Source organism: Mustela nigripes, chromosome 8 (assembly GCF_022355385.1).
Source record: "Mustela nigripes isolate SB6536 chromosome 8, MUSNIG.SB6536, whole genome shotgun sequence".
In the NCBI taxonomy this organism is placed as follows: Eukaryota; Metazoa; Chordata; class Mammalia; order Carnivora; family Mustelidae; genus Mustela; species Mustela nigripes.
Window position 1 is genome coordinate 55,397,381 of NC_081564.1, and position 15,887 is coordinate 55,413,267.

Genomic DNA, 15,887 nt, shown 5'->3' on the forward strand with positions numbered 1-15,887 from the left:
TCACCCCTGACAACAGCTACTCTGCCCAATGGAAATAGGAAAATGTTTCTCTTTTTCAGCTCTGCATCCCCAGACTCATCAACAGTATCAATCACCACTTAACTTAAAGGAGTGATGACTTTCTTTTACCAAAGGTTGCGTATGAGCCAGGAGTGAAGTTGGAATATGTTAAACATCAGAATCAGGGATGCAACAAAAGAGTAACTTGAAGACTAACTTCTTGAACAGAACTGATGAACTTTAGAGGGACAGCGAGAGGGGGACTAACATACCCAGAATTAATTCTATGCCAAAAAAACTCTTTATTTTTTTATTGTATACCTAAAAGTACATACATGTACTCAGAACAGGAATTCAATAAATCCAACCATAAATTACTATAGTTCACACCAGACTTTATATTGCTGTTTTCCAATTAGTTCTGTTCTTGAAAATGACAGTTTAAATTCTTTGGATGAATTACTCTTACCGGAATTCCACATGAATAATTTTATAAAGCAACCAATTTTCATAATACCAAATTTCTAAGTTTCCTTAGGCTGCTGACTTGGTTCAAGCAGAAAGAAACCTGTTCCTGCAAGGAATAGCTTACCTGGGCCATTGTCTCAAAAGGTCTATGTCAAAAAAATGCAAAATGTACAGGAATGGAGTATTTTGAAATGGCTACCAAGAAATAAATTAAGCAAATAAACACTAAAGAAGGAAAAGGTTACGCACTTCCAATTTATGCTCTTTCTCTGCAAGGGCTTCCTTTTGACAACGAAGAAAATCTGCTAACATTCGAGTGAGTTGCTTCCTATCATCTATTTCAGCCGCCAATCTGCCATTGTAATCTGCCAGCAACATACAAGCATCCTCTACCATTTTAGAAAGCCTTTCTCCAGATTCTTTATCTAAGAAAAGCACAGAATAACAACATTATACAACAAAAACAACACCATATGCCATTCCCTCACCCTGACTTCCAAAAAAGTTCCAGATCACATTTTTTTTTCTTACCTGTTATCTTATCTAGTAGGGATACTTCTTGAACTTCAACAGGCAAAGATGCTATCCTCTGATGAACTGCTGCATCACCTGAAGCTGCATTCTCTAGATCTTGCAATGCTCTAACAAGATCTAGAGTCTAAAAAGTTATACAACTTTAGAACCACAATAAATGAAGCTTGAACAAATACGAAAGGCTTAAAATTTATTTCATATTCCTTACTCCTTATGGGCTATAAAGTTTTAAATATAAACTACTTTTGAAGGCAGTCCATTTCTTCTAAGAAATATTAAGAAAAACAAACTATACTATGTCAAATATTAAAAATATATATTGAAAACTAAAATAAGATATGGCCCTCAGCCGTCAGGAAGTCATACTCCAGTGGTAAAGACAGATAGTGTAAAAATAACTGTCAGACTCTGAAAGTAACAGGCTTCATTTATATGCCAAATACATACAGTGGCAAAAGGGAAAGCAGGCTATAACTTCAACCTACACAATACAAATTTTACATACAACATATTTATTATATTATCACTGTACCTGAGCAGAATATTTTAATACTAAATTGGATATTTGGGGTGGGGGATACAAATCATGTTCTACTACAACAAAGAAGAGACCTCAAGTTTCTATTTCTACATGATGTAATTAAAGCAGAAGAGCAATGAAGTTTGGGAATATGTTTAAATATGGTTATCTTCAACTACTCTATAGTTTGTTAACAAGATCATTAAAATATCACAAAATTCCATATATCTGATGATCAATACTTCCATAAACACTTAGCCAATATAAAAATTATTTTATCACTAGAATATTTTACTTGCACTGTTTTCATATCAGATATAATTAGGAGGGAATGGCAAGCCTTTGCTGGTAACTTCAATTCATAATATCTATAAATTTATTCCAGAGAAAAATTAATACATTTTTTTTTTACTGGTCTCCATTTATATCCCACCTGCTTTTTTTTTTTAATCTCTAAGACTAGTTCCTGAAACAGTAGGAAATTACACACACACTTGAAAAATATAGGATATATACAATTCTGTGCATCATTAAAGATACACTGACAGATCGTTATTGATTTTTCTTTAAGCTATTCCCTTACAAAAAAGTTGTCACTGGAGTCTAGCAGAAAGTAAATGATCAAATGTGATAAGAATGAATGGAGTCTAGGGGCACCTGGGTGGCTCAGTAGGTTAAAGCCTCTGCCTTTGGCCCAGGTCATGATCCCAGGGTCGTGGGATGGAGACCCACATGGGGCTCCCTGCTCAGCGGGGAGCCTGCTTCCCCTCTCTCTATCTGCCTCTCTGCCTACTTGTGATCTCTGCCTGTCAAATAAATAAATAAAATCTTAAAAAAGAATGGAGTCTAATAAGAAATATACTACCCCACATATGCTTTTAATTCATTACTATGTGTTTAATATTCTAATATTTTACAAAATAATTTTGATTTAAGATATATACCACTACAAATGAAAGTGAGCTTAAGAGCAATGATTATGAGAAAGCTTGTTTCTCAGGGTTCCCCAATTAACTTTTATACTGTCATTTTTTAATCAGTCTTAGAAAGTTCTCAAATTTTCTGAAGCTCTGAGAAGTAATCTGGCTTTATGGTCTTGATATACATGCTTTCACTACAACCTGCTCTCATCTCACCTTCACATTCCCACGTGAGTTAATTCTAAGTTTCCAGAGCTGGGTCAAGGATCAGATAAAAAAAAGCAAAGTTGTCTGAAAACATTAGCCTACAACTTTCTCGTAGAAGAGAAAGAAATGAGCTCAACTGGAGCCTACAAAGAGAAATTTTAGCCATTCTTATAAAGAATGACATGAATAAAATGACAGCTACAAAGCTGAACCACTGAGAATTAAACAGTGTAACTAATCTGAAAGTAGTCATTATAAAATGAAAAACAACAGCATTTTATTTAAGTACTAGATTAGAGTCAGACAGATACTCCTAAGAAGTACAACCGAGGCTACTCTTTTCATCACAGAGAACACAAGAGGATCAGACCCCATCTCCAGAACTTGGGTAAAATACTGTTCATGGAATCATAAGGTGGCTCTCAGCACAAAGTGCTTTGTCTTAATTATTGCCAAATAGGAAGAAATATAAACCTAAGTGTTTGGTTGTTTGAAATGTTGTTGTTATTTTTTCCTCAAGCTTTTCTCCCTGGTGATCATATGGGCTTCAGTACCTCCTGTCAACGAGTGAACAGGTAGCTTGGTTCCAGTCCTAGCTGACCACCTAGCTGAGATTCTTTCTGCCTCCCCAGTATTAACACTGACATAACACACCCACAATTTTATTCCTTTCAAGCTCCTTTCATTGGGGAAAGCGTTTCACCCAGCCTCTGGTTTCGTGCAGTGAATTCAGGTCCAGTCCTCCAACTCCCATGGAGCACTTTGAGTTCTTATTACCCTAGTATTTCTGGAAAGCCATGTTTGCTTCCAGACCAAAGCTTAGCAAAAACCAGGCTCTGGCACACACATGGAGTTGTGCGCTTCTGTACCACTTCTAGCCCACGAAGATATTTACCTTGTTTTATGAGTATGGCTATGTCTTCATTCTCTCCTTTTAAATTTTATCTGTCCCTCCTATATGTTTGAAACATAGAAGGAGGAAGCTTTAACACTCAATGCCCACATAATTAAAAGTTAAAAATGTTTTTCTGGAATCATCTGATGGCTAAAGAATGCTATACTGTACCAACCTGGGAGGACATGGGGTATTAAGATAATGACTCTAATCCATCTTATTTTACCATGAACTATATGGTTCTATAGTTACATAGAACTATATGAATACATGCTTGTTACTATAACACTCATTTTTACATGTTTAAAAGAAAAAATACTCTAAAGGGCAGTGTTTATCTCTAGGAATGGCATTTTCAGTGTACTTAAATCATATAATAATATAGTCTTATCATATAATGTTCTATTTATTTAAAAGGAAACTATTTAAATGGGGATATCTCACCAGACCTAATCATATTTAGCAATCAGATATCCTCTTTCTATGCAAAATATAGTTGCCTAATATACAACATACTACATTAAACATAAGCAATCTGTCATCAGAAAATAAGAGATAGTCATATAGCTTCTTTCTTATAATCAGAATTATAATAAAAATCAATTTACAGAAGTAAAACATCAAAATTAATAAAGCTTGGTGGCCACATGAAGTAACAGTAATATAACTTCCTCAACAGAGAAAAACTTCTACCTGTGGTGGTTCACTTGGAGATCCCAGAGAGGAACAGTTTTCATTTTCATCCACCTTTATCTGTTCATAAGTTCGCTTCCTAGGCTTCTTATCACCATCTGAAAAGGGAGAACACTGAAGTTTTAATGAAAGCAAACATTTTAACGAAGAGATCATGATAAAAGATTACACACTTACACAGAGCTTGCTTAAGTTGTTCTAATACATCATTCTCATAAACAGACCTTTCTTCCCAAATAGATAATACCCTTCCAAGGTGCTTCTTACAACTTTCATCAGTTTCACTAAAGAAAAAATACAAATAATAATTAATAGAGCTACTGAAAAGGTAATGGGGATTTTCAATACAATCAGACATTCATTCCCTGAAAAAAGCTGTTCAAATGTTTACTGAGCACCACTATGTGACCAGAAGTCCAGTGGTGAAGTGATCAAGACAGACCCACTCTCTGCTTCCTTTAAAAGCTTTTAGACACATATTTTTTTAAGATTTTATTTTTAAGTAATCTCTACACCCAAAATGGGGTTCAAACTTACAACCCCGAAATCAAGATTCACACACTCTACCCACTGAGCCAGCCAGGTGCCCCCAGACACATTTTAAACAAAAATTTACAAGAAAATGTAAAAGTGCTCACACTGGCTACTAGGGGTTTACAACGAAGATGCCCCAACTAAATGGGGGCTGAATATGAGGCTAAGAAGCTTCCAAATAGGTGACTTTTAAATTTATTTAACAAATATGTATTGATCAAGGCTATCTGTGACACTATCAGAGGCACTATCTTTGAGATACAAATGGAGCTTTATTTATGGCAGCTGGGCCACAAAAAAGGGCCACAAAAGAGAACAAGGTATTAAAGACAAGCATAATGCAGAGGCCTAGCCCACTTCAAAACAGATTTAAAAATATATCTGAGGAAGTGTTATTTGAGATCTAATGACTGAACAACAGGAAAGTGGCAAACAGACGACTCCCAATCACCTCCTACTGCCTTCATCACTACCACTGTAGACTGAGCTACTATTACTTTTTGCCTGGATTTCTTAAGTCTTCTCATTGGTCTCTTAGGCTCTTACATCTTTACTCTATGCTCTACTAATGTCAGTCAAATCATACAGCTCTTCAATCGCCTAGCAGCTATCAATCATACCAAGCATAAAACCAAAATCCTTATTCTGGACCACAAGGTGGACATGTTCTACTTCCTGGCTACTTCTCAGTCCACATTTTCTAAATACCTTCTCCTGTACAAATCTCCTTGCTGATCCTCAAACATGCCCAGCACACATATGTCTCACTACTTCTGCTAAGTATTTCCTCTACACAGAATCCTCTCCTAGATGCTCAAGTGGCTCATTTCATCTTTTCCTTCAGTCTCTGTTCAAATGCCATCTCCCCAAAATAGTCACTCTTTATTTCATGATATAAAGTCCTCATATCCTCTAGTTCTTTCCTTAATTTCCTCACAATACTTAGGACTAGCATAATATATATTCATCTATATATCTAGTTATTACTTTTGTCATCCACTGAAATGCAAGCTCCACTAGGACAGAACTTTATCCTGTTTACTACAGTATCCTTAGGGCCCAGCACATAGTAGGCAGTCAATAAATACTTTATTGAATTTCTCAGGAGAAGCAACATATTTAAAAGCGTTAAGGTAGAAAGAACTAAAAGAGTGAGTTCGGTTAGCTTTAACTTGGACTATGAATTGTGTGTGTGGAAGAAATGTGAGACAGGAGTCTGAAAATGTGGATAAGGCCATGAAGCAACACCTTAAATCTTGCTCAGGACTTTAGACTTTATCTCTGAGACAAATGAGACCTCAAAGGCAAGGGAGTGTTATGATCAGCTCTGTAACTGGCTAGTTTCCTAAGTTGGTTAAACAATACTAGAGGCTCCTGCAATTATAAAGAAAATGACAATATGGGGGTTCTTGGGTGGCTCAGTCAGTTGAGTGTCTGCCTCAGGTCATGGTCATGATCTTGGGGTCCAGGGATCAAGCTGCATCTTGGGCTCCCTGCTCAGTAGGAAGACTGCTTCTCCCTCTCTTTCTGTCCCCACCTTCCCCAATGTTCTCATGTGCACTCTCTCTCTAAAAAATAAATAAAATCAGGACACCTGGGTGCTCAGTTAAAAAATAAATAAAATCTTAAAAAAAAAAAAAAAAGAAGACATTATGGGAACTGGAATGGGAAAAAATCTAAATAACTGTGGGAACTATATACACTACATGGGATAAAGGGAGTGAAGGAGAATGGAGAATTTGATATACTATAAATCACATTATCAGAGAAAGCTAAAGATGACACCTAATTTCTCATATGGCCATCTGGATAGATAGAGTTGGATCCACTTAGAGAGTGAAACATAGAGGAGAAACAAGTCTGACAGGGAGCAAGGACATAATATGAGTTCAATATGAGACACAGTACATTTGAGATGTCTGGAGGCATGCAACCAGAAATCCATCAGGCAACAGGACACACAGGTCTAAAACAAAGAAAACACATCTGGACTGGAGAATAAGACTGTGAGATATTAGGGTGTGGATAATAACTAAATACATGCAATGTATAAAATCACCAGAGGTCAAGAGTATGACCACAGAAAGAGGGCCTAGGACTGAACTCTTAAGAAATGCCAATATCTGAAAAGATGACAAAAGACATTATCTAAAAGGAAATATAAATAATACTCATTTAAGAATAACACAGAGCAGTATTTCATACACTGTAATTTTTGAAAAATGCATCCACTATGATTAAATTAGCAAGGCATGCCTGGAGTATATTTTTTATCCTTAAATCATTCAACAGAGATCTTCAGAGATTTACCCCTAGATTCTGTAATTTACACTGATTTAGTAGTTTACCCCCAATAATGCTTACTAGTAAACTACCAAATATTTGCCTATGTTTGGACATAAGCATTAAAAAGGACATTAAGCCAAAGCACTGACTTTTACCTTCAGAATTTTTCTGTAGCAAAATTTTTCAACAGGCTTATTATTCTAAATATTCTATACTTCCACAGCATTTTAAAATGTTATGATATATATCCAAACACTAAAAAACCCTCAAAATTATAAGCAATATGAAAGGAAAAGGCATGATGTTTATCCAGAAATATTAGTCAGAAAAATGATAGCTTTATAAGCACACAAATTTTTAATTCTTCTTAATGAAGTTCATTCCAAAATCGCAGTTACTTTTGGTCTCTTAAAGGAAAGCTGTTAATTCAAGTACTCCAAATATCCACCATTGCAACAGTTCAAAAATTTCCCTTCATACAAAGTATTTAATATATTTACAAATGCCATTTATAGTTGTCTTTTCAAATGAAAATTTCAAAGAAATTCATTCCATTTTTTGTTGAATGGCTTACAGCAAATTTTAACAAAAGCACATATTATGCAAATTTTAAAACAGATTACCTAGTACCCAAACAATTACCATACCTTGAAACATGTTTAAAAGCCTCCACTATAACTGGTGCAAAATCTTTTGTAAACTCCGGCCCCTTCCTTTTGCTGTTCTGAATAACATCATTGGCTAGGTAGAGAAAAGTAAGCTTCCTGTTTGGTTTGGCTGAAAAATTAAAAAAAAAAATTTTTTTTAATTAAAAATCTACTTAAAATATCCTCATTTAACTTGGACAAACTTTCTCAATATCTGAATCAACAAACCTACTAACCTTTATGTATCATGTTCAACTCTAACTTCTCATTCTACCACCAAACTTATTAAGTCACTATTCTTTAACTCACTAGAGGTTTCTATAGTTTCTGGAAATACAACATGAGGGGGGAAAAAAAAAAAGACTCAGTAGGAGAAATTAGTCAACAATTAGTTTCATTGACTTACTAAGCTGCCCAAACTACTTACCTTTGATTCCTGTCTTATCACCATTCCCAAATGAGCAGTTTTATACAACAAAATCCTCAAGTCTATAAAAATGCATCTCTGTGAATCAATCTGTACTAAATCTTGTTAAAACTATCTAACACTACGTGAAATACAGATTATTTGAAATAAGATGGTGACTGGTCATGTTAAGATGGAACCCTAAAGACTGAATATATGACTGTTTCAATAACCACACTGATTTTAAAGTTATCATTAAATTACTGTAAAATAAGAGTACAAAATGTAAAATACGTTGAAAGAGACTTCATTTCAATTAATTATGTGTGTTTTGTTTATGAAATAAATATTTCCCAAGCTAATAGAGTAAATGTTAGGGAGACCAAAAGGGCAGTTTAGATTTTCAACCACTTTTACACCCCTATTTTTTTAAGATTTTTTTGTTATTTATTTATTTGACACAGACAGAGATCACAAGTAGGCAGAGAGTTAGGCAGAGAAAGAATGGGAAGCAGGCTCCCTGCTGAGCAGAGAGCACAATGGGGCTCCATCCCAGGACACTCCCTGAGATCATGACCCAAGCCAGCCAAAGGCAGAGGCTTAACCGAGTCACCCAGGCTCCTCTGGATTACACACCTTATATAACTGAATTCATCTAGACAAAAAGATGTCTCTTCTCACAACATTCCATGGATGTAGTCATCCTTCTAAAAAAATGGAAGAGATTTCTCCAATTGCGGGCCAGAATACATTCTTAGTAGTTACAATGTTAAGTTGTATAGTATTAAGTCCAACCCAAATAAGAGTCATACATATAAGTAAATTTAATTAGTGGAACATATCTTTTTTTAAATTTTATTTATTTATTAGACACAGAGAGAGAGATCACAAGTAGACAGAGAGGGGGAAGTAGGCCCCCTGCTGAGCAGAGAGCCGGACACGACACGGGACCGATCCCATGACCCAAGCCGAAGGCAGAGGCTTAACCTACTGAGCCACCCAGGAACCCCAGTGGAACATATCTTTTATATTGACTATTTTCATAATGTAATTTTACTAGGATTAAATATGAATTATTCAAAGTAGTACAGTTATATTCAGCACTGGACTCTGCGGCATCCACATTCAATGGTGGAAACTTATGGTCAGGACTGATAATTGAAGGCTCAATTTATGTGGGCCAGCTTAGTGGATTTAAGACAAAATGAGCCCTCTCAATTTGAATATTCAAGTTTAATCATTCAACACATTAAAAGCCACTTCTAGTTCACATCTTTCTTGGGAGGAAACTAGTGACACACACAACCTTCTTATAGGAAACTAAAATACTGAGTCAGAAATGACCAGACTCCCTTTTACGAAGATGGTGCCGAAAGCTAAGAAGGAAGCCCCTGCCCCTCCTAAAGCCGAAGCCAAAGCAAAGGCTTTGAAAGCCAAGAAAGCGGTGCTGAAAGGCGTCTACAGTCACAAAAAAAAAGAAGATCCACACATCACCTACGTTCCGATGACCCAAGACTCTGCGTCTCCAAAGGCAATCCAAATACCCTCGCAAGAGCACCCCCAGGAGAAACAAGCTTGACCACTATGCCATCATCAAGTTCCCCCTGACTACTGAGTCAGCCATGAAGAAAATAGAAGACAACAACACACTTGTGTTCATTGTGGATGTCAAGGCTAACAAGCACCAGATCAAACAGGCTGTGAAGAAGCTCTATGACATTGATGTAGCCAAGGTCAACACCTTAATCAGGCCTGATGGAGAGTAGAAGGCATATGTTTGGCTGGCCCCTGACTATGATGCTTTGGATGTTGCCAACATAATTGGGATCATCTAAACTGAGTCCAGCTGGCTAGATCTAAATACAGTTTTTTCATGATAAAAAAAGAAAGAAAGAAAGAAATGACCAGACTTTACAAATCTATGCCATCCATTCCATAGACTCATTTGCCTATCTAAAGATAGGGCCCACTACTCTGCTTTTGAAAGTTCTGGAACAGAACTAAGATATGGAAGAGAGGGCAATAACAAAGACCAAGTTCTGATTCTTTTGGCTCTTGTACAGTTAGATAAACCATTCAGTATAACTGATTAAGAGAGCAGGACCCTTTCTCATGAAGATGACCATAATGACAATTTTCCCAATATTCAATCCTGTCTCTTTTTTACCTATCCCTACCCAAAGAAAAGGTTAATACTACTTTTACTATGGTTACACACTATTATTCTAAGCACTTTACATGTACTACCTAATTTACTCCAAATTATGTAAGGTACCATCACTATCAGCATTTGACAGTTCAATAAATAGGCATCAAAAGGATTATCTGCCCACAGCGAGATATCCAAGAAGGGATCAGCCAGGATTTGAATCCAAAGTCCAACTCCTAAGCATTCTGTCTTAACTGGACTATGCCTCTTATGACTATGTTATAAATGAAAGGTGGTTATCTTTTGCAAAGATCAAGTAGTGACTCAACCAAAATATTTTAGAATATTAGCAGCACTATTCACAACAGCAAAAGGTAGAAGCAACGCAAGTATCCATTGACAGATAAGTGAATTAAAAAAATGTGGTAGTCCATACAAATGGAATCATGACACATGCTACAACATGAATGACCCTAGAGGATATTACGCTAAGTGAAGCAAGCCAGTAAACAAAACAAAACAAAACTACTATATGGTTCTGTTCCTATGAAGTACCTAGAATAAATTCAGAGAGACAGAAAGCAAAAGGTGACTGCAAAGGGCTGGGGGGAGAAGTCACAGAGAGTTATCGTTTAATGGGTATAAAGTTCCAGTTTTATAAGATGAAAAGAATTCTAGAAATAGATGGTGATGATGGTTGCACAGTAGTATGAATATATCCAATACCAATAAACTGAACACTTAGAAATGGTTAAAATGGTAAATTCTATTATGTATCACTCAAATTTAAAAATGTGTATTTTAAAATACGTTTAAGTCCATGGGCTATCATCTCTTAAAAATAATTTAGAATGGTTTCTACAATGTACATTAAAGCAAAAATTCACAAGATTTCAAAATATATTTCCCAGCATATTCCAAAAAAACCCCCAAAAAACAAAAAACAAACCCAGAACTACAGCATGGATTTGGTATGAGGTCCAAATCTCAAGACTTTATTTTCCTTTTTTTCCCCTTGTAGAACCCAAGCTAAAATATGAGAAATACCTAGGAACTGCTATAATGAATATTCTTCTCCAAATTTTCAGTAAAAACTAAAACTATGTATATCTTCATATAGGGCAAAAATAAACTAATGGAACTTATCACAACAAGCAGTTCCCAAAGAAAATCACACACACACAAAAATTTTTTTTAAAAGATTTTATTTATTTGACAGAGAGAGAGAGATCATCAGCAGGCAGAGAGAGAGAGGGGGAAGCAGGCTCCCCACCAAGCAAAGAGCCCAATGAGGAGCTCAATCCCAGGACCCTGGGATCATGACCTGGGCCGAAGCCAGAGGCTTAACCCACTGAGCCACCCAGGAGCCCCACAAAAATGATTTTCTAGTGAACTTTGATAATAACAGAGCCACAAACTGTTATTAAAGCATACAAAATTAACAGCAAGAGCAAACAAACCATTTCATAATTCCTTAAAGCAAAAACTCTGTTGGCAATAAAATGTAATACTTAAAACTGGGTCTGACCTAATCACTTCCTTTATTTTTATTGTCACAGGGTTCCTTATAAAAAGTTATTTTCTAAATTTTCTATTCAATTTAAATAACATTTAGGGGCACCTGGGTGGCTCAGTGGGTTAGGCCTCTGCCTTTGGCTCAGGTCATGGTCCCAGGGGCCTGGGATCGAGTCCCGAATGGGGCTCTCTGCTCAGCAGGGAGCCTGCTTCTCCTCATCTCTCTCTCTGTCTGTCTCTCTGCCTATTTGTGATCTCTTTCTCTGTCAAATAAATAAAATCTTTAAAAAAAAAAAAAAGTAAATAACATTTATTTAATGTTTGCTATATGCCAAGGACCATGCCAGGCACTGACCTTTCCTGTTCAATCAAGAGTTTTCAAGCTCTATACAGACTGGCACATGACAGGTCACATCATTTAAAACGTGAGTTCTCTTTATTCCTTCTCTCCACTAATGTATCATGCCAACATTGGAAGCAATCATAAATATAATATTATAACCCAGTGTATCTGTATGTGTGTATACTGTTATTTTTGTGCCAATAAAGTATAACCAAATAAGGACCAGGCAATATTTTCATTGGGAGGAACAATTTTCTATCTCACCTCTCTGAACTAAAAGTTCTAAGCTACAGCGGGTATTAAGTATAGCCCCTTTTCCTTGGACCTTGTATGTGAACAGGTAAATCAAAACAAGTAAATAATAATAGAATCTGGCTGGCTAATATATGAGGACATAATATTACCTAAAATGTTGAGCATATCCCCCAAAAGAGCAATACAAATTCAGTTCATCACATAAGTCAGAAAGAGCTACATAATAATACACAATTAGACAATATGAAACAAACTTTGCCAGTCAAAGGACTACATAAATGCCACCTAGTTGCAGCAACTCATGATCAGTTCAGAACCTAGTTTTACTTATTCACAATCAGAAGGTGAGAGCTCTGGGGCACCTGGGTAGCTCAGCCGGTTGAGCAACTGACTCCAATTCTGAGTCAGGTCATGATCTCAGGGTCATGGTTCTGAGCCCCATGTTGGGCTCCCACACTCGGCACAGAGTCTGCTTGGGATTCTTTCCCCTTCTCCTACTCTCTCCCCCTCTGCTCCTTCCCTCAATTGTGTATGTTCTTGCTCACTCTCTCCAAAATAAATAAATACATAAATAAATAAAATCTTTCAAAAAGTGAGAGCATCATTACTTATTTTCTTACAACTGTACAAACCATATATGCCTATTCATTTTGATATAAAGCAGAATATCATAATTTAAGGTAATCACTCATGTTTTTGTGGTGACTGAACTTTAAAACCACACTAGATGACAATGCAAATAAATACAACAGCTAAAATTTTACTGTGTTATCTATTAGCACAAGAACCTCTTTGTAAAGGAAGCCTACTACATGGGAAAAGCAGCAAAGAAACCTGAATAAACGAATATATACACAAAGACACACACACACACACACACACACACACACACACACACCCCACACACCAATGAACACTACTATAGCTCTTATAGGAGGAAATCAGAAGAAAAGCCATTATCTTGAAACAAAAATCTACTAAAGATTTACTAACAACTGCGGGACAGCCTCATGTAATTCCCTGGTAAACTGATTATTACTATAAACTACAAGACATGTTCATATAGATGAACAGTTGGTTATATGGCAGAAACTGCTTTAACTCTCTGCCACAGAAAGTGCAAAGTCCACAGGTGATTCATGAATAGATTCTATCTGTCCTAGACAGAAGCAAGAGTTCAGTCAGACACAGCTGGCTGCTTCATAACAACTGAGGTGGGTGAAAAATGAGGGGATAAAGCCAGTGTATTCCCGTACCACTGAAACAATGCCTCAGACTTTTGGCAGCCCATCTCTTGCTTTAAAACTCTTCAAAGATTATTCGCCAGATAACACTGTAAATCCTTAACAGAAACTAAAGGCCCAAAAATGTCTGTCTCTGCCCTCTATACTATTCTCTCTTCATGCCCTATACAACACTCCTCTAACTTCCCCAACTCCTACCCATCCTTTAGACCTCAGTTCAGCAGGTTCCTCTGTTTCTCCTGCACCACCCAGTCCACAGGTTAGGCAATGCCGATATGCTCTCACAGCACCCCATTCTTTCCTATAGAGCACTTATTCCAACTACAACTACTTCCATTTAATCTACCTAATGCTTCCCAACTAAACTAAGTTTCATCGAAAGCAACAACCGTCACTCTATCGACCCATCTATGGTGGAATTAAGCCCAGCAGTTGATTCAAAATTTGTTTATTTACTAAATCAGTAATTTTTGGCCTAAACCTCTTCCTTTAATTATTTGTTCCACTAAGCTGGTTTTTGGTTTTAACCTTACCCAGCATAGCAGAAGGGGGGAAAATGTAAAATTACACTGCTCTCAGAAAACTCAACTTCAAATTCAGATTATGAGACAAACTTTCTTTCAGGTCAAGCTAATCTTGCTTATTTTCAAAGTACTGAGTTCAATTATTTTTATCTCCTCCTCCATTCTAGAGCTCTTACAAATCAATAATCTACAGAAAAACGGGCTAATGTGAATGGAAGGATGAAATAAACAAAAATACTAAGCTTTTAAAACCAATTATTTTCCACCTATTAGACTGATCAAGGTCAAAGTCTGACACTAACTAAAGTTAGCAAAAGTATGACCAAGATTATCACCTTTAGATACCTTCAGACACTGGTGGTTAATATATACTAGTGCAACCTCTTAGAAAATTAATTTAGCAATACCTGTGAAAAGTGTAAATGCACAAATCCCTTGACCCTGCAAATTTCATGTCTAGGAATTTACCCTATGGACATATTATCATAACTGCACAAAGAAATCACTATGGATACACATCACAAGATATAACTAAATAAATCATACTATATCCATACAACCCAATAATCTACAGCTGTTCAAAAATGAGACAGAGGGGGGCGCCTGGGTGGCTCAGTGGATTAAGCCGCTGCCTTTGGCTGGGGTCATATCTCAGGGTCCTGGGATCAAGCCCCGCATCAGGCTCTCTGCTCAGCAGGGAGCCTGCTTCCCTCTCTCTCTGCCTACCTGTGATCTCTTTCTGTCAAATAAATAAATAAAATCTTTAAAAAAATGAGACAGGGGGCGCCTGGGTGGTTCAGTCAGTTAAGTGTCCAACTTAATTTTGGTTCAGGTCATGATCTCAGGGTCATGGGCTCAAGTGCAATGTCTGGCTCTACCCTCAATGTGGAGTCTGCTTGAGAGTCTCTCTCCCTCTGCCGCGCTCACCCCTCCAAAAAAAAAAAAAGAGAGAGAGAGAGAGAAATTTATATACTGATACAGAAAGGTATCTCAGACACAGTGGTAAGTTACACACATTCACACAAATACACAGTAGACAGACTTACTTCGGGGAAGATCAAGAAATAATTTGGGAAGGGGTATGTGTCAAGAATAACCAACAAAGATTTAAGTAATAAAGGGAAAACACATGGTGCACCTGGGTGGCTCAGTGGGTTAAGTGATTGACTCTTGATTTTGGTTCGGGTCCCAATCTTGGGGTCATGAGATTGAGCCCCACATTAGGCTCCCTCTCCTTCTCCCCCTGCCATCATGCACTCTCTCTCTAAAATAAGTAATTTTTGAAAAAAATATAATAAAGGGAAAATACATGGGTTATATATTCAATAATTAACTTGGGCCTACATGCTGAAAAGGGCTTCTGGGTAGTGCTCACTTGATGCTCCAATCTGACTTTGTCTTATAGGTACATGATCTCTCTTATTTCAATATTTGGTAGAAAAACAAAATGAAACAAAAAACCCAGACCCAAGCAAATGGACATCTTCCCCAGTCTAACAGGTCGAAGTTCCTGAAATAATTTCAAAAATTTTTATTTTAGTATATGCAACAAATGAATTTTTAAAATCTTGAAAAGAACAAACTTCATCCCAGACCATCAGACAACTGTAGAAGACACTGTCAACTGGAAGAGTTCTGGAAGAATACATGTCATACAGTTTATTCACATTACACTTCTACAGTGGGACTGAGACTAAATCTTTTCTGCTCTTCTAAGGATAGTATTTTAAAAATAATACAGTGGAAT

General features: G+C 36.7%; 1 protein-coding gene across 3 annotated transcripts in view; it reads right to left on the reverse strand.

The window, feature by feature from the left end:
• Nucleotides 1-15,887, reverse strand: part of RPRD1A (regulation of nuclear pre-mRNA domain containing 1A) — a 75,527-nt gene that overhangs the window by 35,198 nt on the left and 24,442 nt on the right. For all 3 annotated transcript variants that reach the window (XM_059409478.1, XM_059409477.1, XM_059409479.1), the window contains exons 2-6: nucleotides 7,705-7,834; nucleotides 4,415-4,521; nucleotides 4,238-4,335; nucleotides 1,000-1,126; nucleotides 718-893 (exon numbers count right to left, since the gene is read on the reverse strand). In XM_059409478.1, the coding sequence (XP_059265461.1) occupies nucleotides 718-893; nucleotides 1,000-1,126; nucleotides 4,238-4,335; nucleotides 4,415-4,521; nucleotides 7,705-7,834 (638 nt within the window). The remainder of the gene's footprint in view (nucleotides 1-717; nucleotides 894-999; nucleotides 1,127-4,237; nucleotides 4,336-4,414; nucleotides 4,522-7,704; nucleotides 7,835-15,887) is intronic.